We start from the raw sequence: 27,561 nt of genomic DNA, 5'->3' as shown, positions 1-27,561 counted from the left end.
AGTTGAAACTGAAACAAATGCAGCCTTGAAGAGCGTAAGAACTTCTTGCAAATACATCAACCCCAAACTTTTGAATGGTAGTTAAGTTGCCATGTTTAATTAATTTGTGTAAAGAGTAACATTTCTTTTGTAATAATGCTTGTCATAACATTAAAGAAGTATATGAGTCCAAAGCGAAGTGAACCTCTTCCCTTTTGGCAGAGGTTTATTTGCAGATCTCATTTTCACAGACGCTGTCGTGGGATTCCCTGAGAGAGGAGTGAGATATACACGTGGCTTCCTTTACTATCCTGAAGTCTTCAGAAAGAGAGGAATACTTCAAACTGAGGCAAACATCACAGTCTGTCCTTGTAAAGCTCTCCCAGAGTCACCAGCCTGAGGTGGATGAGGTGCCGAGCGTCTGGGGCCGAACTTGTTGAGCGTGAGATGAAGAGAACAGGCCGGCAGGGAGAAGGTGTTTCACACACACTCTGGCATTATCAGTGTTTTATATTTAAACTCCAGCAATTCCAAAATCGCAGGCACGTTCTACAGCACAACGGGGCACGACTTTGTTAACAAAACCTTTAAAATCTGGTGAACGCATTGAGCTACAAGCAGGACATATGTTTCTAGACTGCACAGACTTGTACTGATGGCTCACTAACTGCTGGACGAGCTCAATAAATCAGGCCAACCTCGTTACACGATATCTCAGAGAAAGGGGGAATCTGGTGAAAGCTTTACATTATAAAAAAAAAATATATATATATATATATAGAATCAGAATCAGAATGAGCTTTATTGCCAGGTATGTTTACACATACGAGGAATTTGTTTTCGTGACAGAAGCTCCGCAGTACAACAGAATGACAGCGACAGAACATAAAACACATAATAAAAGAATATAAAAATACAAAAAATACAAATAAGTAGATAAGAAATGACAATATACAAATTGACAATTGTAGGCAGGTATATTCCAAAAATGCAGTTATGTATGTACATGTATATTATGTGCAAAATTTAAGTGTATACTAAGTATGTGTGTTAGATAAATTAAGTGTATGTGTATATAAATATAAAGTTCAGTGTGTATCAGCTGTTCATAAGATGGATTGCCTGAGGGAAGAAACTGTTCCTGTGTCTGGTCGTTCTGGCGCTCAGTGCTCTGTAGCGTCGACCAGATGGCAACAGTTTAAAGAGGGAGTGTGCTGGATGTGAGGGGTCCAGAGTGATTTTAACAGCCCTTTTGCTCACTCTGGATAAGTACAGTTCTTGAATAGATGGGAGGGTTGTACCGATAATTCGCTCAGCAGTCCGGACTACCCTCTGTAGTCTTCTGAGGTCAGATTTAGAAGCTGAGCTGAACCAGACAGTTACTGAAGTGCAGAGGATGGATTCGATGATGGTGGAGTAGAACTGTTTCAGCAGATCCTGTGGCAGGTTAAACTTCCTCAGCTGGCGAAGGAAGTACAACCTCTGCTGAGCCTTTTTCACAATGGAGTCAATGTGAATGTCCCACTTCAGGTCCTGAGAGATAGTGGTGCCCAGGAACCTGAATGACTCCACTGCAGTCACAGTGCTGTTCATGATGGTGAGTGGGGGGAGTGCAGGGGGGTTTCTCCTGAAGTCCACAGTCATCTCCACTGTTTTGAGCGTGTTAAGCTCCAGGTTGTTGAGAGTGCACCAGACAGCCAGCTCTTTAACCTCCTGTCTGTAAGCAGACTCGTCACCGTTCTCAATGAGGCCGATGAGTGTGGTGTCATCTGCAAACTTTAGGAGCTTGACAGAGGGGTCCTTAGATGTGCAGTCATTAGTGTACAGGGAGAAGAGCAGTTGGGAGAGAACACAGCCCTGGGGAGCTCCGGTGCTGATTGTACGGGTGCTGGATGTGTATTTTCCCAGCCTCACTAGCTGCTGCCTGTCTGTCAGGAAGCTGTTGATCCACTGACAGACGGAGGTGGGCACGGAGAGCTGAGTTAGTTTGGGCAGGAGGAGGTTTGGCATGATCGTGTTAAAAGCCGAGCTGAAGTCCACAAACAGGATCCTCACATAGGTTCCCGGTCTGTCTAGGTGTTGCAGAACATAATGCAGTCCAATGTTTACTGCATCGTCCACAGACCTGTTAGCTCTGTAGGCAAACTGAAGAGGATCTAGCAAGGGTCCAGTGATGTCCTTCAGGTGGGCCAACACCAGTTTTTCAAATGACTTCATGACTACAGACGTTAGAGCCACAGGCCTGTAGTCATTTAGTCCTTTAATTTTGGATTTCTTTGGGATGGGGATGATGGTGGAGCGTTTGAAGCATGAAGGGACTTCGCACAGCTCCAGCGATCTGTTGAAGATCTTTGTGAAGATGGGGGCCAGCTGGTCAGCACAGGATTTCAGACAGGCTGGTGTAACCCAATCTGGACCTGGTTCTTTTTTCTCCTTTTCTGCTTCCGGAAGACCTGGCGCACCACATCCTCGCTGATCTGTATTGCAGGTGTGGGGGAGAGGGGGGATGCAGGAGGTGTGAATGGTGAGAGTGCTTGATTGGAGAGGTGTTCAGGATGGGTTGCAGGAGCTGTTAATGGTGTGAACGGTTGTTTGGAGAGGCATTCAGGGTTGGTTGCAGGAGTTGTTATTGGTGTGAACGGTTGTGTGGAGAGGTGTTCAGGGCAGGTGATGGGTGTTCTTTCAAACCTGCAGTAAAACTCGTTCAGATCGTCTGCCAGTCGTTGATTCTCCACAGTGCTGGGGGGTGGTGTCTTGTAATTGGTGATCTTCTTTAGACTTTTCCACACTGATGCTGAGTCGTTCAAAGTGAACTGAGTCCTTATTTTTTCAGAATAATTCCTCTTTGCCACTCTGATCTCCTTTTCCAGTGTGTATTTAGCCTGTTTATACAAGACATTGTCCCCCTTCCTGTAAGCATCTTCTTTGGCCTGACGGAGCTGTCTGAGTTTTGCAGTGAACCACGGTTTGTCATTGTTGTAATTTAGTTGAGTCTTGGTAGGAATACACATATCCTCACAGAAACTGATATATGATGTTACGGTCTCTGTGAGTTCGTCCAGATCGGTGGCAGCAGCTTCAAAAACACTCCAATCAGTGAGGTCAAAACAAGATTGTAAATCCTGCTCTGCTTCATTAGTCCATCTTTTTACAGTCCTTAATACAGGTTTAGCTGATTTTAGTTTCTGCCTGTAGGTCGGTATAAGATGAACCAGAAGGTGATCAGAACGTCCCAAAGCTGCTCGTGGAACAGAGTGATATGCATCCTTTATTGTTGTGTAACAGTGATCAGAGGCGTCGTGCCCATTCAAAGTGAGGGCACGTGCCCCCTCAGATTTCTGAGCCAAGTGGATTTTAAATGCAGCTTCCAAACGAAAAAAAAAAATTTGCAGAATAATATTTTTTATATATTTGATACAATCACAGCGGTGTGATTAGATCGTTCAGTGCACAGCATCAGCTGCTAAATTCAAATCTGCGTTCGCTGGCTGGCGCTGAGCCAGAGACAGACGCGTTCGTACAACGCTTCATGATAACCAATCAGAAACTATTCTGTTGCGCTTATGGATGCAATGGCCAATGAGAGACGTCCAGAAGAGTCATCACTGAAACGCAGTGTTTTGTTCACTTGCTCGCTGACTGAATTATTTAGCGAATTCTCTCATCAGAAACAACAAAAAGTGCAGATGTGCGTATGAATGTAAGTAAGATATTCGTTTCATAATGTAAAGTGCTTCAGTGATTTTAATGGGAGTTTTTGAGAGTGCCTGAACTCTGGCTAGACTGAATGAAAATGTTTTTTGATAATGTAAATGTTCTTTACTCTCTGTAAAATGAAAGTGTTAAAATAAGTATCTTACAATATTGTTATTAAAATTTACATAAAATGCAAATTCAGTCGTATTAAAAATATTTTATGGCATGATATGGCACTTAAGTAAAAAGTCAGGTTTTTATGTGTAGTTAATAGATTACACTACATTTCCATATATTGATCAAATAACAATCTATAAAGGTGCAAAACGCGTTTACCTACACATATTTGAGAAACGCGATATTTCCTGATATATTAAGCATGTTTGGAATTGTTTTGAATAAAAAGGAAAAAAAAAAAAGCCTATATCAGTTAGGCTATACGGTGCTTTAGTAGAATGACTTATACTCCCGACCCCCCCCCCCCCCAAATGTGCCCCCTCAAAAATCATGAATGCATGACGCCCCTGACAGTGATCCAATATATTACTGTCTCTGGTGGGACAGGTAACATGCTGTCTGTATTTTGGCAGTTCACGGGAGAGATTGGCTTTATTAAAGTCCCCAAGAATGATTAAAACAGAGTCCGGGTGTTGTTGTTCTATCTCTGTGATGTGCTCGGCGAGTTTCTGTAAAGCCAGACTTACTTGCGCTTGCGGAGGGATGTAAACACTAACCAGAATGTGCGAGTGAAACTCCCGCGGCGAATAGAACGCCTTGCAGTTGACAAACTGCATTTCTAGATTAGGACAGCACATCTTCTTTAACACAGTTACATCTGTACACCACCGTTCATTGATGTAAAAGCATGTCCCGCCGCCGCGCGATTTCCCCGTTGATTCTGCGTCGCGATCCGCTCTAAACAGCTGAAAGCCCGGCAGATGGAGCGCGCTGTCCGGTATGGCGTCATTCAGCCAGGTTTGTGTGAAACACAGAGCAGCAGAGTGTGTGAAATCCTTATTTGTCCGAGAGAGCAGAAGGAGTTCGTCCGTTTTGTTGGGTAGAGAGCGTAGATTTGCCAGATGGATGCTAGGCAACGGCGTTCGAAATCCGCGCTTCCTGAGTCTGACGAGCGCGCCAGCTCGCTTTCCCCGTCTGCGCGTCCTGAAGCGTTTGATCAGCGCCGCTGCTCCTCCGATAACAATATTCAATAAAACGTCTGAATAATTGAAATCTGGAAAAACATCTTGTGGTGCGTTCTGCCGAATGTTCAGCAGTTCATCCCTGGTGAAACTGATTGCAGGAATATAACTAAAGACAGGACAAACTAACAAAAAGACAAAAACATATGCAGAGCATGTCACGGAGGCAGCCATCCTGTACCGGCGCCAAGTGAACTCCCGAAAAATAAATGAAAAGACTTATAAGTGTATATAAGTGTATAGACAAGTGTATAGGCTTGTGTTTTGATTGCAGAGGCCAAAATATTAAATAAAAATTTTGTATACATATATTTTTTATACAATATTTATTTATACATTTGGAATATTTAGAATATTTCATATGAAATAAAATATTTGAAATAATATTTATTTGAATATTTAATATATTTTTAGATATATTTCCATAAAATATATTATTAAACTTGCAATTTGATCCCAAAAATAAAATGAAACTAATATTTATTTGAATATTTATACAAATAAAATTTGTATCATTTGTACATTTGTACAAATAACATTAATACATTTATACGCACATATTTTTATTTAATAAAATGTTATTATTATATTTAATATATATTCAAATGTATATAATTTTGAATGTTTAATATTAAATGAATAAAATGTTAAAATATTTAAAATGATGTACACAGATTAATCATTTATTTATTTTTTTCATTTATTTTTTATGGAGTTTTGGAGTTGGGTCACTCTCAAATGCATTTGACCTCATATCACATCTATCCTCTCCAATGTCTTTTCATTTATTTTTCGGCTGAAGTACCAAGAAAGAAATGTCAAGCTGTATAAAAGACACACACACACACACACAGACACACAGATGTATAGACACACAATGTTTTTGTGTAGTTTTCTTGTTTTTGTGTTCTAGATTTGTTTTTTGTCTTTAAGTCAACAAACTATGTTAAAAACTTTAGTACAATTTCTGCTACTACTATCTGTATGAGTGTGTGCTGCTGTTTTATTAAGCTATTAAACTGGCGCTGTTTTTCAGACAGATGCTAAAATAGGTTATAACATTTTTGCAGCAATGTGCTAAATCTAGCAGAGCATCTTATCAAACACAGCAACAATTATGGCAGCTTTATCCAACATTTTAATTAAATTTTAGCAGTACTATATAAAGCAGATTTTTTAAAATTGAATAATAACTGTGAGGAGTGTGAAGAGAAGTTCAGAAAACAACACAGATGGCTTTGGTTGGAGATCAAGAGTCAATAGCAAAGTCAATATATCTTTCTCATCTGTGGCTTTGTCTGAAATCACAGCGGCACAACTGAAAACAAAGCACACTGTGTACTCTGTGCTTACTTTTAATACAAGACAATGAAGTGCAGTTATGAAGAGGGGGCGTGCGGCGTGATTCGTTTAATTGGTGTCATTACTGCAGCACAGAGATGCTCAGCGTGAAACAGAGCAGTGGTTTACTTTTAGGAGCATCGCTGCACTGCTGCTATTCTGCTATTACAACAACATCTGACACCAGTTTAGAGCAGCACTACCAAACACGGTCAACTATAGTGGGTACAGAAAGTATTCAGACCCCCTTCAATTTTTAACTCTGGTATATTGCAGCCATTTGCTAAAATCATTTAAGTTCCTTTTTTTCTCATTAATGTACACAAGGCGCCCCATATTGACAGAAAAACACAGAATTGTTGACATTTTTGCACATTTATAAAAAAAAAAAAAAAAACTGAAATATACAGGGATATCCTGGACGAAAACCTTCTCCAGAGTGCTCAGACCTCAGACTGGGCTGAAGGTTCACCTTCAAACAAGACAATGATCACAAGCTCACAGCTAAAATAACGAAGGAGTGGCTTCACAACAACTCCATGACTGTTCTTGAAGGGCCCAGCCAGAGCCCTGACTTAAACCCAATTGAGCATCTCTGGAAAGAGATCTGAAAATGGCTGTCCACCAACGTTTACCAACTGGAGAGGATCTGCAAGGAGAAATGGCAGAGTATCCCCAAATCCAGGTGTGAAAAACTTGTCGCATCTTTCCCAAAAAGACTCATGGCTGTATTAGATCCAAAGGGTGCTTCTACTAAATACTGAGCAAAGGGTCTGAATACTTAGGACCATGTGATATCTCAGTTTTTCTTTTTTAATAAATCTGCAAAAATGTCAACAATTCTGTGTTTTTCCATCAATATGGGGTGCTGTGTGTACAATGAGGAAATTTTTTTTACTTAAATGAATTTAGCAAATGGCTGCAATATAACAGAGTGAAAAATTTAAGGGGGTCTGAATACTTTCCGTTCTCACTCTATATGCAGTGCGAGATATTTCCCAAACTGAAATGCATCGAAATCTTATATTTTTATTTTTAGCACCATGCTTTACCAGCTAATGGTAAATTATTATTTGAATCTGTGTGGTTGCATTTAGTTTTTTATTTGTTTGTTTTTGTCAGCCATACTCTCCATATTTTATTTGTCTGTTTAGAAAAGCTTGGATTGTACGTCAGACTGGGGCTAGTTGTCACACTGTGTGGTCATCTTGTCATAATACATGTCTTGGCTGTAAGAAATAGAGTATATATAGTTCATATATAAATGTAATAAATTTATATGTAAATTTATATTCATATTTATAACTATTTATAAATATTTATAATTTGTATTGATAAACATTTTTTTTTTAAATTAACAGAATAAAACAAAATATGGTTTATTGAACTTTTGGAGCATGTTGTCACACTGGACTTAGCTATCAAATCATATCAATTTGTTTAAATGTATGTAAATGTTTAAAAAAAAACACCTATTGTTTTTTTACAAATAAAATTCTAATTTTAAAATACATTTAAAATACAGAATATGAAACTGTGACCTCTTACCCCAGTCTGACATTTATTAACATGCTAATTGTTTGTCTGAATATACGTCACTGAGGTTTTATTATGTTCACCCAACAGATATTCCAAAAATATGTTGATGCTGTCATCATACTGTAGTTTAGATGACACAAGTAACAAAAACTGCAATAGTTAAGACCATTTTAAACTGAAAAATGAAAACCACTGAGAAAACAGGGAGAATAAACTGCAGAAATCGTATTAATTATGCTATTTTATGCCAGTGTTTTTCTGAGGGAATGCAGTAGAAGGCTGCGGTGTGACGGAGGCTCTTGAAGAGGTGGATGCATCTGTCTAATGATTGTTTTTCTTCAGCGACGTGACACCACATGCTATTTCAGCTCTGTTGTTTCACAAACAGTCGCACGTCTCACGGGTCACACGGGGCTGAGCTGTAAACACGATAGTGGGCGGATGGCGAGATGATATCGATGCTGTTATTTCTGCATGGTTGTGTCAGGAAGCATGGTTTGAAGGAGCAGGACTGAGTTGTAGCGCCGTAGTACATCAGTAAACGTGTGTGAAGTGATGGGAGGCAGAGTAACAGCAGGGTCGTCACGGCTCATGGCCATAAGCCTCAGGATTTACACCTGAATGCTCTACAAACTGACCTGCCACAGGAGAGAGGGAGGTTATAACATCCCCGCCGTCTGCCTGACATCTGATGCTCCGTCCTTGGAGAATACTTTCAATATCGCATTTGCACAAAACATGCCACTTAGGACTGAAAATTCATGATTCTGTCAATAATTCCATGCTTCATCCCCAAAAACAGCTGAAATAGAGTGTTGATGAATGGCGAGAATTCAAATTGGCTTATAAATTTTTTTTAAAAAATTAAATTAAAATGTAATTAATATAATGTGTGTCATTTTATTTTCAATATTAAATATACATATATTTTTAAATATTCAAAAACGGAATCTGTATACATGTTATAAAAGAATGCTAAACTGAAAGTTCTATTAAAATACATGGTCAAAAATATGTAAAAAAAAAAAAAAAAACATTTATATATAAATTGATATAAATTTTCGACTGCTGCAGAGAAAACCCCTATTTGTTAATTTCATTACACAGTAATTCATCATATAATGTCGTTATTATGCTAATCATCCAATTCAAAGAAAGTCCTTCGATATGTCTAGCCCCAAAATTCTTGTTTTTATGAACTACATCAAAATATGTAACTAAACTCCCTCAGTTTTGTAAAAAAGTCAATTACAGTATAGTACTTACAATAGAAATACATGCAATATGACACAAATACAGAACATAGACAAAACAAAAATACAAGCTGTACATTTCTTCTTTTAAAATCTCTAATCTTTTTTAAGATTTTTTAAGTCTTGCTTAAAGTGTAAGTGTTTTTCTTTAATGTATGTTTCTACTTTGGGTCGGTGAGAAATAAATGTTGTTCTTTTGAACTTTCTATTCATCAATCAATTCTGAAAATAGAAATGTATAACAATTTTCACAATAATATGAAGCAGCTCTATTTCCAACATTGATAATAAACAGAAATGTTTCTTGAGCAGTAAATCATCATATCAGAATGATTTCTGAAGATCATGTGACACTGAAGACTGGAGTAATGATGCTGAAAATACAGCTGTGCATCACAGGAATAAATTACAATTTAAAATATATTCAAATAGAAAAGATTTACTTTCATTTTTTTATAATATTTCAAAATAGATCATTACATTTTTTATTGTATTCTTGATCAGATAAATGCAGCCTTGGTGAGCTGCATTTGTTCAGTATTAACAGCATTTGTATTTCTTGAGATAGCACACTATATATGTTATTATATAATAATATGATGTATGTATTTTCTACATGTTTTGGTGTCCTTGAATGGAAGAGTGTTAGTTCATCTTGGTGCCCATCATAGTGTTGAGACTGCTGGAGAGTGAGAGTGTGAGAGAGAGAGAGTGAGAGAGAGAGAGAGAGAGAGAGAGAGAGAGAGAGAGAGTTTTCTCTTCCTCTATCTGTCCGTCTGTCTGATACTGAAATACTACTTTAATTGCTGTGAGTTCTGTGATTTCCCTAGTGAGTTCCATTGCTGTCTACTCCCTACAGGGCAGCATACTAAACCTGGAAAACTAAACCTGAAACCTGAAAAGTTACTAATTGGAAACAGTCTTCCTAGGCAGACACCAACACCACACAAATAGTATTTCTCACATTAATCAAATGAGACACTCTATTCACAATTGAGTTTGACATTAGCATGTCACTTGACTAACAGTGTAATACTCTTAAAGGACTTTTAAAATACTCTTAAAAGACACTCAAAAATGAAAATTTACTGAAAATGTGCTCACCCTCAGGCCATGCAAGATGTAGATGAGTTTGTTTCTTCGTCAGATTTGGAAAAATGTAGCATTACATCACTTACTCAATGCAAGTGAATGGGTGCCATCAGAATGAGAGTCCAAACAGCTGATAAAATTCACTGCAGAGGATAAATCTACTGGTGAACAAATGATTCAATGCTACATTTCTCCAAATCTGATGAAGAACCAAACTCATCTACATCTTGGATGGCCTGAGGCTGAGAATATTTTCAGCAAATTTTCATTTTATGGTGTCCTACTGTATTTCTTTAATAAGCATAAATTCCACATGCCTATAATGGGTAACGTAAAAGGCATCTTATAAGACTTTCTCTTAAGAGCATGTATATGATGCTTTTCTATGCAGCTCACTTGACTTTTAACCCGTTTTTTTTATTATAATTTGACACAAGCAATTGCACAGTGTTATTTTGAGTAATGAGTAATTGAAGTATTTCACTTTGTGGCACCTCAAATCCCACACGTTTTGTGTTTCTTCCCCAATGAAATGTCACAAGGTCTTTATGAGATTTAGCTTTTTGACAGATTTCATACTGCAAACAAAACTTCTGTCTCTATTTCTGGCTAAATCCTCTTGTATTCAGCTCAGTCTAACAGGCAAACTCCAGAGTAATTACTCAAAGACTAAAATAACAGCTGCTGTCTCCTATCTGATACAGGTTACCAAGTGCTGGTTAATGAGCATTCAGCTGGGCCTCTTTTCCACCGCTGAGATTGGAAGGTGAAGCTGAACAATGATTTGAGCTTCCCCGAGCGATTTGCTGTATGTTTTCTGAACCGTTAGAGGTAATTACTCTGTCAGACGTGAAGACTTGACTGCCTGAGACCTTTTGAGTCTGGACTTCAGATGTAGATAACAAAGCCACAGTTATTATTTTTCATAGGACAGGAGAGAGAGCAAGAGGAAATTGATTAAACTAGTTTTTTCCACCTCATCCTTTGATGTTAATGACAGTGTGTAGTGACTGGGCGTGAGAACATGGTGTCTCCTCAGAGGAGTAGATGTGATCTAAGATCCTCTCTGCTGATTCAAGCCATCACAGTCGGACTCTCTGAGGATGAGCAAGTCGAGCTTGAAGTTAAATCCTCTAGGCTGCATATTCATGAAAGCTTCCTACCTGTGGCCCTCCTTCACAAAAGATAACATTTAGTGCAATTTTATTATATGTAGAATGCAAAGTATTTTATTACAAGCATTTCAGTCAAATGTTATTCAAAACAAAAAATTAAAACCTTTAACAAACAGGGAAAAATCAACCCACGGCACCAGTGGTAGCCCAATTCAGTGGGAAAAAGATGGATTTGACAACAGTGGTGGAGCTAGAGTTTTATTCAGGGGGTCCATAGACCGTGACAGAAAATCAGGGTATAACTGCAACCTGGAATAAAAAAGAACATCCTGCAACGGTTTGTTTACCAGATGGCCGATATGATTTATATTTTCTTTCCATTATTTGTTATTGGTCATATGCAGCAAGATAATCTTTGGTATCTTATCAATTCTGAGCCCAGTTTGAGACATTGTTGAGATCTCTTCTGAAACTGTGAGGTAATTGATGTTTTGTTGTTGTTGTTGTTTTTGTTGTTTTTTCAGGAGAAACATCTGAGAAGAGATAGCATTTGCATTTGCATTTCAATTCTAAGAAAAAACTGAGATATTAAAGATACTTTTTGTGACTTTTCTTTTTTTGTTTTCTTCAACATGAAGATCTTCCAGTGTTTTTCTCTTTTATTCTTCTCCTCCTCTTCTCCACTGCATTTGTCCTGCATCAGATGAATTGAATCTACCATGTATCTTATTTATTTCTTCTCTTGTTTTGTCTTTCTGTCCTTCTTTGTCCTTGTTATTCCCTCCTGACAGACTCAGTAATGGCTCATGTTCTTCTGGGACATCCGTCTCGTGTTGTCCGACTTTTGACTATCATCATAAATCCCCCCCCCCCCCCCTTTTCTTCTTCCCAAGAACCGCCCACTCAGACAAGAAGAGTCTGATTGACATGTAAGGCAGCCAATCATAGTTAGTTTATGATGAGAAGCTTTTAAAGTGAGTAAACATAAAATCAGTTATGTAAGAACAAAACATAATGTGAGCACTCTAAAAAAAAGGTCTGTAAAATAGCTCCAGCAGTGTATTGTGTTACTTTTAAGAAATTTTCCATAATGATTTTCCCCCATATTTTGAATCATGCATTGTATTAAGTCGTGTTGTGGCCACAATTGCCGGTACCTTTTCAATGTATTTTTGTTTTCTTTAAATCTGCTGTGTTTCAGGATATCCTGTTTATTTAATACTATTTATTCACTACACAGACAAAACTCTGAATACCTATGATTAACCTCACAACCTCAGCTGTACATCTGAACCCTTAATGTATCAGTGTGGTGTAATTGTAAAAACTAATTTGTTCCCCAGATGCTTTTAAGAATGTCTTTATTCATAATTTCATCTCGACACCCGGTGCACCTCTCAGTACAGTTGCCATAGTTACCATCACACCGGTTTCTGCTAATGAGTTAACCTACTTCCAGATCCCCAATGTTACTAGAGTCTTGCATTTGTATTACTGCATTTTCAAGTGTTTTTTTTTCTCATTCTGAATATGTCTGGGTGTGTCTTCCTGCACATTAACTGTAAATATTGCTTGCCATTTTTTAAAATAGCTTAGAATGTACAGTACATGCAATACATATGCCTGGGTAATATGCAGCTATTCGTAAACAGTAGACAAGTACACTAAATCACATTGTTGACCCTGGTTTATTGATCACACTAGTTGCGTGCATTGCATTGTGGTATACAGTATTCTGTGCAATATGTAATGTTGTATCTACCTTTTTAGCATAAGTCTTGGTGTGGCCAATTTGCTTGAATGTGAGAGACTTCTGGTATCATCAGTGTTGCCAGGTCCGTGATTCCTCGCAGAATTGTTATATTGTAATGTGATATTTAGCTACTAGGATGCAAGTTTTAGTGTAGAGGTGGGGAAAACGCCCCCTACTGTTTCTCCCAAAATAACCACTATTTAAGTCAAGGTAAATCTTTGTTGTAACTATGGACTATGTTGAAAGGGGCCATGAAGTATTTACCATGAAACTTACACTGGTTATGAACCTGAGAGAAAACAGATTTCACAGTAAGTGATCAAATTTTCAGCAGAAAGAAAAAAAGTGTTTTAAAGGGATCATATGATGTTTCAAATTTCCCTTTGGAGTGTTACAAGCTCTTGGTGCATAAAGATCTCTAAAGTTGCAAAGAAAACTCAAATCCAAAGAAATATTCTTTATAAAATTAAGACTTGCCCACGCCCCCACATGTCTACGTGGGAAGATTCGCATAACACCGCCCAAACGTTCACAAAAAGGCGGCATAACTATTATTCTCGCTGTTGCCATGTTGTGGAGAAGCTGTGTTTTTCATTGTGAATGCAAAACTACTTTGTACGGCCTTCCAAAAGAGGACTAGATCTACTTCGTAATGCCTGGAACTGATCCGTGTTGGTCGCTGAGGAAATACATAAACTTTGCAGTGTGGATTTCCGGATCAACTTTCACAGTGGATGAAGCAGAGTCCAGCCCGGGGTCATCATGTGGTTGCTACATGCCCACCACTGAAGCATGCAGTGTATGATGCGTTTTATGAAGGACTGTTTCCTAAACCTGCAGAGTAGCCTAAAATGGGTCTGAGCTCAAAGGCGGTTCTGTAAAGTGGGGCAGTTTCAACTTTGCAATTATAGTCGGGCGCTTCTGACTCACAACCTGTATGTAAATGTAGTGCTTGCTGTTCATGGTTACTCCGATCACAAATGCAGACCTGGTTTTACGTTCATGCGGCTAAACATGTAAAAACACTGTATAAGGCACTAATCAGTAAGGGAGTCGATGGTTCCATTGCTGAACAAGTGATGGATTTGTGGACCATCAAGGCATAACGGAACATTTTAAATTTATACAATGAAAAATAAAAACCATTTATTTGGGTTAACCCAACATATAGTTTACAAGATGCATATGAAATATCTGCAGTGCTTCTGGGAAGTGGATGCTCAAATGGAACTCTTGGGGCGGAGACTCCAAGTGGCAGAGGAATTTAGAGCGTCATAAACAACAGACCACTTTTATTCATTAAACTGAGCTTAAACCAAGTTCACAGTAGGTCTCTTTAAAGGTGAAGTTGACTTCCCTACTGAGAAATGAGCCTTTCCTTCTAGAAAGAGCAACAGACAATTTCCCCACACTTACAGCACAAATCAAAATTGGTTAATATAGACGAGAAAAGCAGGAAAGTTTTTCCATTTATTGAAAGCCAGCAATAGGGTTTCCCCCATTTATTAAAGTCAAGCTAAAGTCTTCTGTCGCCCTTGGACCATTACAGGACCGAGTGAGGCCTTGCCTTCCCACTGAACACCTAGAAGAGGCAAATACCCAAGTTAAGTAGAGCACATGAAGTGTCAAAAGTAATCTTCAAGCAGCTACTTACCCCCAATAGGAGCATCACTTCCCCCAGCAGGACCACATGTTGAGTCACAGCAAGCACAAACCTGGTGGTTCCCATCAGCAGCAAGCCACCTGCAACAAGAAAAATCAGACACAGCAGCTTCATCTGGTTCTGAAGCAGCATGAACCTACCCGTTGGAAAAGGAACAAGATTTGTGGAGAGCGTCACTGGGTGCAGAAGCAAGAGTGGCCTTCACAGTACACGTCATGTAAATCTGCAAGGGACATCGGTAAGGGTTCACAACCAAAGCAGAGGGGAAGAACTAAATTTTCAGTCATCATAGTACGTACAGAAGGACTGGATCCTCCCGGGAACATGAAAGCCTCCAGCTGGAACCGGATCTTGTCTTCCTGGGTTTGAGGCAAGAAGTGGGAGCTGGAAGCCGTAGCCTTGGCATCCATAAGGCACCTGATAAAGATTAGGGACAATTCCATGCACCCATAGCATCAAGTCACCGGACTGTACCAAAATTCTCAGGGACAAAGTGGGTAAAGAGCAGCTCAAGAACACAAACTTCATGAATCAAGTGCCATGAGCCATGCTGAAGCCCAATATGGCTACTTAAGCTTTGGAACAAACACTCACGTCACACAATTGGGTCTTTAACAGACTGCTGGTGCATAGCTACATGCACCTGGTCACTGTAAACTGGGCTGTCACCAGAGCTAATATCCCCCCACATAAAATTAAACCTTACTGGAGAGAAAGATACCACATTGATCTGCCAGCCACACAGTCTTCATGTGATTAATTATGCCAAGTTTTGCATGCATTTAAGACTTCATGCCCAAACAAACCATGTTAAGTAGAACAGCCAGGGACTTCTGGCATACGTTTTCTCAGCGATACCAAAAAACACTTACCAAGAGGAGCTAAACCTATGGTCACTTGACTCAACCCAATTCTCAGGGACCAAATGCTCACTGAAGAAACTATCAGTTCTAGAGAAGTGACAGGACTTTACCCATGATTCTCAATGAAGAAATATCTCGGAACAGAAGTCACATCAGGTACTTGGGTGGCCACACAGCGGTCCACAAACACACGCAGTGGGACATGGTTGTACACCTTCACAGATACCTCAATATTAATAATGTCACCCAAGTAGTACACATTTGAAGGCCTCTGAAAGGACCAGTCATCTGCAAGAGGAAAGAATGGTTTAGGCACAGCCTCACTCACAAAGCTGAAAATCTAAAAAGAAACTACACAAACCCATCATGAGGTTCATGGAGAACACCAAGACATCCTCGCCAACCTCCATTGAAGCATAAGGAACCCAAGTTGGCCTCACAGCGTTACTGCTCACATTATGGAGCCTGTAGTTCAAGGAGATACCAAATAAACCGGCTTCCAGTTGCAACACCACAGGAAACACTGCTTAAAGACATTCAGTCAGTCACTTGCCTTTGATAGTGGCATTGAACGCCAACAACTGCACCCTCAGTACGGGTAATCGGCGTGCCAGCAAATGCCACAGGGATGTAGGTAACCGCAAAGGTGTAGACGAGCTCATCCTTGGTCATCTGTAAGAGATGGAAGCGGTTACCAAGTGGGTTCTGTTCAACTACACTTTAAAAGTAAGGAAAAACATAAGGTTTAGCAGCCATGCCATAGAACTCCTTGCAGTTCCCCAGAGCAGCTTTCGGATTTCAGAAACTGAAAGAGGTCCTGTGGACACTTAACATTAAAGTAACAACTGAGATCAATGAAGAATTGGTTTTTATGGTTTACTCTAGTAAGACACAACAGTTCTTACCATCAGCGCACTATTGCAGTCCTGCAGTGCATATTCAAAGATGAACACCCCAGAGGCAGAGTCCTCACCAACAACAGGACAGCCTCCCATAGACAAACCAGATGGCTGGATCAGTTGACCATTGCTGAACATATCACAGGTTGCCTCAACTGGAAGTTCAATGCCAAATCACGTTGCACCTCTGGAACAACGGGAAACTTCCAGTCCAAAGGCTTGACTGGACCCTGCATCAGCTGCTTCTCCTGAAGACCAAGAGGCTCCTGCGCAAATCTTCTGGAGTCAAGACTCGGAAACTGAGAAGCCTTTTGGAAAGGATTCAAGAACCCTTGAGAAGAAAGAGCAGGACCTCTGGAAGCTGGAACTGATTGCGGCTTCATGCTGCTTGAACTTTGACGGTGTTTCAAACTTCCCCATGCACTCTTTAGATCAAAAGCCACAATCACAACCAACACTATAACACCTTGCAAGAAACCCATTCTAACAAACTTTGGCACAATGCTCCAGTGCACATCAGCGTTGGCTTTGCTATTTAGTAGAGCTTTGAATTAAGGTGGTTCCTCCCCTTTCAGCTTAATTGATTAACTTTGATTCTCCTCTGGGCTTGTAGAGTTTATTCATCCCCAACTGAGAGAAGTCAAGATCCTCACTAACCAAAAGAAAGCTACATGTGTATCTGAGATTTTAATATTAATTTGCTCACTATTTTATAAGAAACACAAATGTTGTCCATTATAGATAGTAAATTGCATCTAAATAATCAAAGTTAATCAATGAAAGTAGTTCTATGGCATGGCTGCTAAAAATTATTATTATTTTTTTTTCTAACCTTTTTAAGTGTAGTTGAACAGAACCCACTTGGTAACTGCTTCCATCTCTTACAGATGACCAAGGATGAGCTCGTCTACACCTTTTCAGTCAACTGATCCAGCCATCTGGTTTGTCTATGGGAGGCTGTCCTGTTGTTGGTGAGGACTCTGCCTCTGGGGTGCTCATCTTTGAATATGCACTGCAGGACTGCAATAGTGTGCTGATGGTAAGAACTGTTGTGTCTTACTGGATTAAACCATAAAAACTGATTCTTCATTGATCTCAATTGTTACTTTAATGTTAAGTGTCCACAGGACCTTTTTCAGTTTCTAAAATCCGATAACTGAAAGCTGCTCTGGGGAACTGAAAGTAGTTCTATGGCATGGCTGCTAAACTTTTTTTTTTTTTTTTTTTTCTAACCTTTTTAAGTGTAGTTGAACAGAACCCACTTGGTAACTGCTTCCATCTCTTACAGATGACCAAGGATGAGCTCGTCTACACCTTTTCAGTTACCTACACCCCTGTGGCATTTGCTGGCACGCCGATTACCCGTACTGAGGGTGCAGTTGTTGGTGTTCAATGCCACTATCAAAGGCAAGTGACTGACTGGATGTCTTTAAGCAGTGTTTCTTGTGGTGTTGCAACTGGAAGCCGGTTTATTTGGTATCTCCTTGAACTGCAGGCTCCATAATGTGAGCAGTAACGCTTTGAGGCCAACTTGGGTTCCTCATGCTTCAATGGAGGTTGGCGAGGATGTCTTGGTGTTCTCCATGAACCTCATGATGGGTTGGTGTAGTTTCGTTTTAGACTTTCAGCTTTGTGAGTGAGGCTGTGCCTAAACCATTCTTTCCTCTTGCAGATGACTGGTCCTTTCAGAGGCCTTCAAATGTGTACTACTTGGGTGACATTATTAATATTGAGGTATCTGTGAAGGTGTACAACCATGTCCCACTGCGTGTGTTTGTGGACCGCTGTGTGGCCACCCAAGTACCTGATGTGACTTCTGCTCCGAGATATTCCTTCATTGAGAATCATGGGTAAAGTCCTGTCACTTCTCTAGAACTGCTAGTTTCTTCAGTGAGCACTTGGTCCCTGAGAATTGGGTTGAGTCAAGTGACCATCGGTTTAGCTCCTCTTGGTAAGTGCTTTTTGGCATCGCTGAGAAAACGTATGACAGAAGTCCCTGGCTGTTCTACTTAACATGGTTTGTTTGGGCATGAAGTCTTAAATGCATGCAAAACTTGGCATAATTCATCACATGAAGACTGTGTGGCTGGCAGATCAATGTGGTATCTTTCTCTCCAGTAAGGTTCAATTTTATGTGGGGGGATATTAGCTCTGGTGACAGCCCAGTTTACAGTGACCAGGTGCCTGTAACTATGCACCAGCAGTCTGTTAAAGACTCAAGCTTTGGAACAAACACTCACGTCACACAATTAAGTAGCACGCTGCAGACCAACATGGCTCATGGCACTTGATGCATGAAGTTTGTGTTCTTGAGCTGCTCTTTACCCACTTTGTCCCTGAGAATTTTGGTACAGTCCGATGACTTGATGCTATGGGTGCATTGAATTGTCCCCACTCTTTATCAGGTGCCTTGTGGATGCCAAGGCTACGGCTTCCAGCTCCCACTTCTTGCCTCAAACCCAGGAAGACAAGGTCCGGTTCCAGCTGGAGGCTTTCATGTTCCCGGGAGGATCCAGTCCTTCTGTACGTACTATAATGACTGAAAATTTAGTTCTTCCCCTCTGCTTTGGTTGTGAACCCTTACCGATGTCCCTTGCAGATTTACATGACGTGTACTGTGAAGGCCACTCTTGCTTCTGCACCCAGTGACGCTCTCCACAAATCTTGTTCCTTTTCCAACGAGTATGTTCATGCTGCTTCAGAACAAGATGAAGCTGCTGTGTCTGATTTTTCTTGTTGCAGGTGGCTTGCTGCTGATGGGAACCACCAGGTTTGTGCTTGCTGTGACTCAACATGTGGTCCTGCTGGGGGAAGTGATGCTCCTATTGGGGGTAAGTAGCTGCTTGAAGATTACTTTTGACACTTCATGTGCTCTACTTAACTTGGGTATTTGCCTCTTCTAGGTGTTCAGTGGGAAGGCAAGGCCTCACTCGGTCCTGTAATGTGCAACTGTGCACATGTACATTCTGACTTAAGTTATATTATAAAAATGGGAGAAAATGTTCGGCGGTTGAAGTCATTGTGTCCCGCACTGGTTGCGAAATGTTCTGACACTGCGTTCAGATGATTTGACACTGTAGTGTTATGTCATCCAGTTTAGACCCTTTTAGCGCAGTGGGGCACGGATGACAAGTCTCGCGTCTGGTGTAGACAGTGACTGCTCTATTTGCAAAAGTTATATAAGAAAAAAAAAAAAACCTAAACCAGTGGCATAACGAGATGAAAATATAGACTAGAAAATATTTCCACTTGTTCTGTCCTCCGTCCATGACACTGACTCACTGCAGAGCTGCAGTTTGAATCTGAACCGCTCATAACGTGGAGTCGATGGTAAGATGCATGATGGGCTAGTATAAACAAATAATAAAAAAAATACAAATAAAAAGGTAATATCATTACAGTTTTTTTTTTAATCATCTTGTCTCAGTTATAAATTTATAACTATATTAAAACTTGTTTTGAAAAAATTCTTTGTCATTTCAATATTGATTTTAAAATTGATTTAAATCATAAATCAGATTTTTATTTTTATATTTCTATTTTAGGCCATCTGCTATCGCCCAGCACTAAAAGCAAGTAAAGAAAGCTTTCTTTAAAATCACTTCAGTTGTGAATTAATAAAGTTCTTTTTTACATCGTGTGCATTTCACGAATAATTTTGTTGATTAGAATGAGAGAACTTGAGTTTAATCGTGAGGATGGTTTATTAATCCATCCATCCAGAGTTTCAAAGATTTAGCTAAATCGTGCAGGTTTAATTTATTCGTTTCTTGTTTTAGGCTAATTAGGCATAAATAATGTGAATGAAATTATACAGTGCTTCACGTTTAAACATGAAACATTTTCTTAATCAGTTTACAGACAAATGTCTTTTTCCCAAGAAGTTATCTGTCAAAATGAAGGACATGTAACGAATAACAAAAATGCATGTTGTTTTATTAAAGGAATTTTAAAATATAAATTAAAATATAGGCATAATATATGAAAATTGTGACATTGCATATTAATCCATGTAACCTACCACCCTAAATTAGCCACCACTTTTAATGCTCCGATGGAAAGTAAACAATTTCTTTTGAATAATATAACACATAATTCATATAATATAAATAATACTGCAAACCTTTTAAATGTATCAAATCTAAAATATGGTTTAATACCATGTAGCTCAGAGCAAATATAAGCTCAGGCACAGGCTTGACATTTATCTTGCTTGAATTCATTCTAAGAAATGCATATAACTTCATAAGTACCAAACTTTCATTTGTGAATATTATATATTAAATATATAAAATATTTTAACTATAGTGTTTTTCTTTCATTTTCCGTGACTGAAGACGTCAAATGTAACACATCAGCGAGGTAAAACTGACGTCTATTTGTGAAAATGTGCTTTAATGCGCTTGTTTGATAACTTGTGGTTAAAGCGCCACTCAGCGGTCAAACGCTGCAAATGCACTTTACAGACTCCGCGGCGGCGGTATTTGCAGCGGTTAAAAGGGCCTTTAGGCTGTCCACCTACTGTAGGCCTACCACTTTTATGGGCCTGTTCATGGCCCGAGATAATTATTTTTATTTATTTTTTTGCGGTTGGACCAAAAAAGCATGTCGGCCCACCGGGAACATGCCTGGTATGCCAGAAGGCCAGTCCGCCTGTGCAGGTATTGACATGCATTTAAGTAAAAATTCACAATGAAGAGTAAAAAATTATAATAATGTTTAATCCCACTTATTGTCAGTGGTGTCAATAGTATTGACATTCATTACTCAAGTAGAAGTATAGATACTAGCGTTTAAAAAGACTTGTAGAAGTTGAAGTATCAACTCAAGGTTTTTACTCAAGTAAGTGTAAAAGTACTGGTTTAAAAACTACTTAAAGTATAAAAGTAATGTAAGGAAAAAAAATGCCATTAAGAACAAAAGCTTAGGCCGTGCCACGGGGGCCTATTGTGCACTACCCCACCTCCTCAAAAAAACATTTTTCTAAAGGCCATAGGCCATAATGACTATAATGTTATATTTAAATGTTCATGTTGAAAAATTTGGGATGCACTAGGCTACATGTTTCAGCCACATATATGCCCGTTATAAATGGACGCACTAGTACAATGCAAATATATTAAAGAACTAGAGATATGATGACTAGTTGCCTAAAAGTATTGTAATGGTGCAAAAAGTCAAACTTCAGAGGCATGTCATCAATAACCTTTAATGGAATGTACAGTACATCCAAGCTTAGCTGCTGGAATCTGCGAGGGCAATGGACAATAACATTGGTGCAGGGTTAGTAACAATTACTCTTGTATGGTTGTCTTTATACAATAAACATTATAGTGCTGTCAAAATGAATGATTAATCCAAGTGTTTAATCAAAAACTAAAAATGAAAAATAACTCATAATCCTGAGACTTTCTTGATTGATAGCTTCCTGTATGTGCAACATGTCTGTTATGTCCAGTGTTGGGGGGTAAGAAGTTACAAAGTTGGTATAGCCTACTTATCACAACATTGTCAATAATGTCATCAATCGCAAACGATAATTTATTAAAACGTTTCGCTACGGAACTACCCAAAGTAGCTTAATTTGAGGAGGACAAAGAGAAAGCACCCATTTGGTAAATGAGCCAGTGAGAAATAATAACTTTTAAGTAGGATCCAGTGCCTTTTCGATACTTTTAAAACGGTACCGGCGCCTAAACGGTACCTGAACCGATACTTAAAAAAAAAAGAACCATAAAAAAAACTATGGATAACATTAAAAAACATTACAAATATTCAAAATAAATGCATAGCTTTCACACGCCCCTTGGATGCTCCCATTTCTCAAATTGTGCTTCCCTTAATCTAAGGCTAATAAATGTATTTCACAATCTGGGTCATTATTTAATACAAAACCACACATAATGTTTCTACTGTATCTCTGTCAATCTCTCTGATGTTTAGTTAAAATGAGTGCTGTCTGTCAACGGCAAAATGAATGTTTGGAAATGTAAACTGATATTTTATACTGACACACTTCAGCAAAATATATAAATAACTGACCAAACACCATTCTTTTAAGTGAAAATACTAACGTGACTAAGACTTTTGCACAGTAGTGTATGTAAAAGTACGTATGATTAGATTAAGTATATTTAAATAAGTGTAATTAAAGTATGTGTTCGTTCATATGTGTTAAGGGCTAGATTTTCGCTGGAGGAAACAGCTGTGATGTGAAAAGCGAAAACTTTACAGTAGATGAGAAACTGACTGCTCCCTCGTGACCTTTTGTAAACCCTATTTATGACAAAGAACTGCACAGATACAGATATTCTAACAATCTATCGATAAACACATAAGTTACCTTGTGTCCAGTGTTTGTGTTTAAGTGCGCTTGCGCTGCTCCGCCGCGGTCTGTGGGTTGAAGAGTGCGCTGAAAGACGGGGATGAGACTGGTCTGACACTGGTTTCATATGAAATTTAAGGGGACTGACTCTGAGGCGATCGGATACCGGTTCCATACCCAACCCTGATTTAAAAAAATATGTGATGTGATTTGTGTCATGTGCAGGTGCGATGGATCGCATTCAAACCAATAGGGTGTCGGAATGGTATATGTTTATACTTCTCATCCAACCACAATCCAATTCACTTCATCCGGATGGCGCGATTTATCTGGATAGGTTTTTTTTTTTTTTTATGATGACAAGCCGGAATGAAAACAAGCCGAAATGCAATAGCAGTAACGAAGCTATTTTTAAAATGTAAGGAATAGAAAGTACAGATACTTGCGTGAAAATGTAAGAAGTAGAAGTAAAAATTTGGCTGAAAAATAATTACTCAAGTAAAGTAAAGATACCCCAAATTTCTACTTAAGTAATGTAACGAAATATTTGTACTTCGTTACTTGACACCTCTGCTTATTGTACCTGAACAATTAGAAGTGACTTCCAGGCTGCGTTGTCCCTCACAACTTGCCAATTTACTAATATTTTCCTTTCTACTCATTTATATGAGTATTTAGGTATACATGATGTTACCATTAAACATAGCGACTACGCTGAAAACTAAACCAAAATTATTAATGAATATTTATGATTATTAATGAATCATTTATGAACTATTTAGATGCCATTAACTATCTATAATGGACAATATTTGTGTTTCTTATAAAATAGTGAACAAATGAAGATTAAAATCTCAGGCCCTGTCCACACGGACATGGGTATTTTTATAACCGTGACTTTTTTTATGCGGTTCGGCCTTTCGTCCACACGAAAACGCAGTTTCAGGGCACCGAAACCGAACATTTTTGAAAACTACGGCCAGGGTGAGCATTTTCAGAAACGCCGGTTGCAGTGTTGTCGTGTGGACAGTATAACCGGGGGTTTTGCCTTGCGACGTCAGAGTGTGCGCCGTTATCCGCTGTGTTTGACGTCAGATTGTGCGCTGCTGCCTGCTTCTGATTGGCCAAGGTGACTTTACAATTTGGGTTATATCGCCGCCTGCTGGTGTGACATGCTCTTGACAGCGCTTGATAGCACGTTTTTGCGGTTTCATGTGGACGGGATTTTTTTTTTTAAACGCAGGAGGAAAAACTCCGGTTATAAAAATACCCGTGTCCGTGTGGACTAGGCCTCAGATACACATGTAGCTTCCTTTTGGTTAGTGAGGTTCTTGACTTCTCTCAATTGGGGATGAATAAACTCTACAAGCCCAGAGGAGAATCAAAGTTAATCAATTAAGCTGAAAGGGGAGGAACCACCTTAATTCAAAGCTCTACTAAATAGCAAAGCCAACGCTGATGTGCACTGGATTGTGCCAAAGTTTGTTAGAATGGGTTTCTTGCAAGGTGTTTTAGTGTTGGTTGTGATTGTGGCTTTTGATCTAAAGAGTGCATGGGGAAGTTTGAAACACCGTCAAAGTTCAAGCAGCATGAAGCTGCAATCAGCTCCAACTTCCAGAGGTCCTGCTCTTTCTTCTCAAGGGTTCTTGAATCCTTTCCAAAAGGCTTCTCAGTTTCTGAGTCTTGACTCCAGAAGATTTGCGCAGGAGCCTCTTGGTCTTCAGGAGAAGCAGCTGATGCAGGGTCCAGTCAAGCCTTTGGACTGGAAGTTTCCCGTTGTTCCAGAGGTGCAACGTGAGTTGGCAGTGAACTTCCAGTTGAGGCAACCTGTGACTCCCAGTAGTGTGGCTGTTCAATGCAGTGAGAACTGGGTTCATGTGGAGGTGAAGAAGGATATGTTCAGCAACGGTCAACTGATCCAGCCATCTGGTTTGTCTATGGGAGGCTGTCCTGTTGTTGGTGAGGACTCTGCCTCTGGGGTGCTCATCTTTGAATATGCACTGCAGGACTGCAATAGTGTGCTGATGGTAAGAACTGTTGTGTCTTACTGGATTAAACCATAAAAACTGATTCTTCATTGATCTCAATTGTTACTTTAATGTTAAGTGTCCACAGGACCTTTATCAGTTTCTAAAATCCGATAACTGAAAGCTGCTCTGGGGAACTGAAAGTAGTTCTATGGCATGGCTGCTAAACTTTTTTTTTTTTTTTTTTCCTAACCTTTTTAAGTGTAGTTGAACAGAACCCACTTGGTAACTGCTTCCATCTCTTACAGATGACCAAGGATGAGCTCGTCTACACCTTTGCGGTTACCTACACCCCTGTGGCATTTGCTGGCACGCCGATTACCCGTACTGAGGGTGCAGTTGTTGGTGTTCAATGCCACTATCAAAGGCAAGTGACTGACTGGATGTCTTTAAGCAGTGTTTCTTGTGGTGCTGCAACTGGAAGCCGGTTTATTTGGTATCTCCTTGAACTGCAGGCTCCATAATGTGAGCAGTAACGCTTTGAGGCCAACTTGGGTTCCTCATGCTTCAATGGAGGTTGGCGAGGATGTCTTGGTGTTCTCCATGAACCTCATGATGGGTTGGTGTAGTTTCGTTTTAGACTTTCAGCTTTGTGAGTGAGGCTTTGCCTAAACCATTCTTTCCTCTTGCAGATGACTGGTCCTTTCAGAGGCCTTCAAATGTGTACTACTTGGGTGACATTATTAATATTGAGGTATCTGTGAAGGTGTACAACCATGTCCCACTGCGTGTGTTTGTGGACCGCTGTGTGGCCACCCAAGTACCTGATGTGACTTCTGCTCCGAGATATTCCTTCATTGAGAATCATGGGTAAAGTCCTGTCACTTCTCTAGAACTGATAAAGTTTCTTAAGTGAACATTTGGTCCCTGAGAATTGGGTTGAGTCAAGTGACCATAGGTTTAGCTCCTCTTGGTAAGTGTTTTTTGGCATCACTGAGAAAATGTATGCCAGAAGTCCCTGGCTGTTTTACTTAACATGGTTGGTTTGGGCATGGAGTCTTAAATGCATGCAAAACTTTGCAGAATTCCACACATGAAGACTGTGTGGCTGGCAGATCAATGTGGTATCTTCCTCTCCAGTAAGGTTCAATTTTATGTGGGGGATATTAGCTATGGTGACAGCCCAGCTTACAGTGACCAGATGCATGTAACGATGCACCAGCAGTCTGTTAAAGACTCAATTGTGTGACGTGAGCGTTTGTTCCAAAGCTTAAGTAGCCATATTGGGCTTCAGCATGGCTCATGGCACTTGATTCATGAAGTTTGTGTTCTTGAGCTGCTCTTTACCCACTTTGTCCCTGAGAATTTTGGTACAGTCCGGTGACTTGATGCTATGGGTGCATTGAATTGTCCCCACTCTTTATCAGATGCCTTGTGGATGCCAAGGCTACGGCTTCCAGCTCCCACTTCTTGCCTCAAACCCAGGAAGACAAGATCCGGTTCCAGCTGGAGGCTTTCATGTTCCCGGGAGGATCCAGTCCTTCTGTACGTACTATGATGACTGAAAATTTAGTTCTTCCCATCTGCTTTGGTTGTGAAGCCTTATCGATGTCCCTTGCAGATTTACATGACGTGTACTGTGAAGGCCACTCTTGCTTCTGCACCCAGTGACGCTCTCCACAAATCTTGTTCCTTTTCCAACGGGTATGTTCATGCTGCTTCAGAACAAGATGAAGCTGCTGTGTCTGATTTTTCTTGTTGCAGGTGGCTTGCTGCTGATGGGAACCACCAGGTTTGTTCTTGCTGTGACTCAACATGTGGTACTGCTGGGTTAAGTGATGCTCCTATTGGGGGTAGGTAGCTGCTTGAAGATTACTTTTGACGCTTCATGTGCTCTACTTAACTTGGGTATTTGCCTCTTCTAGGTGTTCAGTGGGAAGGCAAGGCCTCACTCGGTCCTGTAATGGTCCAAGGGCGACAGAAGACTTTAGCTTGACTTTTAATATTCCTGCTTTCAATAAATGGAAAAACTTTCTTGTCTAGTTTAACCAATTTTGATTTGTGCTGTAAGTGTGGGGAAATTGTCTACTGTTGCTCTTTCTAGAAGTAAAGGCTCATTTCTCAGTAGGGAAGTCAACTTCACCTTCAAAGAGACCTACTGTGAACTTGGTTTAAGCTCAGTTTAATGACTAAAAGTGGTCTGTTGCTGATGACGCTCTAAATTCCTCTGCCACTTGGAGTCTCCGCCCCAAGAGTTCCGTTTGAGCATCCACTTCCCTGAAGCACTGCAGATATTTTGTATGCATCTTGTGAACTAGATGTTGGGTTAACCCAAATGTTTTTTATTTCTCCTTGTATAAATTTTCCGTTATTCCTTGATGGTAGACCATATCCCCTTATCTGTTTTCACTAATTTCCCAGATATTTGCAGCTTATGTTTCTAATAGTGGTCTTCGTGGTATATCTATTGCTGACAAACAGATACTCATCAGTCAACTGGCTGATGATACCACTTTTTTTTTTTTTTTATGATGCTACTCAAGTTCCGTTAGCACTAGAATATATCCAGCAATTCTCCAAAGCTTCAGGCTTAATCTTGAACCTTTCAATATGTGAACTCATTTCCATCAAAGTGTAATTTGTCAAACATTTGTAATATTCAAATTCGAGATCAGGTATCATATTTAGGTATTATAACAAAAAATGAACTAGAAAGATGCTCTGTAAATTTTAATCCACTAATTGAGAGTACACAGAAAAAACTTTATATATGGCTCCAGCGAGATCTGTCGTTAAAGGGAAGAATTTTTCTAGCCAAAGCTGAGGGCTTGTCACGGTTAACATACGCTGCTCTTTGAGTGTTGACACCGCCATTCT

General features: G+C 39.7%; 2 protein-coding genes and 1 pseudogene across 2 annotated transcripts; 2 read left to right on the top strand and 1 right to left on the bottom strand.

Moving 5' to 3' along the window:
• Positions 1-14,428: 14,428 nt before the first annotated feature.
• LOC132091765 (zona pellucida sperm-binding protein 3-like) lies at positions 14,429-16,913 on the bottom strand (annotated as a pseudogene).
• Positions 16,914-17,063: 150 nt separating this feature from the next.
• On the top strand, positions 17,064-19,464 carry LOC132092847 (zona pellucida sperm-binding protein 3-like). The gene is made up of 10 exons (XM_059499280.1): positions 17,064-17,067; positions 17,295-17,431; positions 17,681-17,799; positions 17,888-17,991; positions 18,065-18,242; positions 18,798-18,915; positions 18,992-19,074; positions 19,135-19,223; positions 19,296-19,351; positions 19,456-19,464. The coding sequence occupies exons 1-10, from the start codon at positions 17,064-17,066 to the stop codon at positions 19,462-19,464; spliced, it is 897 nt and encodes a 298-aa protein (XP_059355263.1).
• Positions 19,465-24,170: 4,706 nt separating this feature from the next.
• On the top strand, positions 24,171-26,680 carry LOC132092095 (zona pellucida sperm-binding protein 3-like). The gene is made up of 8 exons (XM_059498172.1): positions 24,171-24,744; positions 24,993-25,111; positions 25,200-25,303; positions 25,377-25,554; positions 26,112-26,229; positions 26,306-26,388; positions 26,449-26,537; positions 26,610-26,680. Exons 1-8 carry the CDS (start codon positions 24,208-24,210, stop codon positions 26,678-26,680), a joined length of 1,299 nt encoding a protein of 432 aa, XP_059354155.1. The 5' UTR covers positions 24,171-24,207.
• The last annotated feature ends 881 nt before the right edge of the window (positions 26,681-27,561 follow it).

This window comes from Carassius carassius, chromosome 18 (assembly GCF_963082965.1).
Source record: "Carassius carassius chromosome 18, fCarCar2.1, whole genome shotgun sequence".
NCBI classification, from domain to species: Eukaryota; Metazoa; Chordata; class Actinopteri; order Cypriniformes; family Cyprinidae; genus Carassius; species Carassius carassius.
This window is presented reverse-complemented; position numbering and strand designations above follow the sequence as displayed.

Coding starts and splice junctions, on each gene's coding strand:
- LOC132092847 (XM_059499280.1), top strand. Junction 17,992..18,064: donor CTCCATGAACCTCATGATGG/GTTGGTGTAGTT, acceptor TTCCTCTTGCAG/ATGACTGGTCCTTTCAGAGG. Junction 19,224..19,295: donor AAGTGATGCTCCTATTGGGG/GTAAGTAGCTGC, acceptor TGCCTCTTCTAG/GTGTTCAGTGGGAAGGCAAG.
- LOC132092095 (XM_059498172.1), top strand. CDS start 24,208: ATGGGTTTCTTGCAAGGTGTTTTAGTGTTGGTTGTGATTGTGGCTTTT. Junction 25,304..25,376: donor CTCCATGAACCTCATGATGG/GTTGGTGTAGTT, acceptor TTCCTCTTGCAG/ATGACTGGTCCTTTCAGAGG. Junction 26,230..26,305: donor CGGGAGGATCCAGTCCTTCT/GTACGTACTATG, acceptor TGTCCCTTGCAG/ATTTACATGACGTGTACTGT.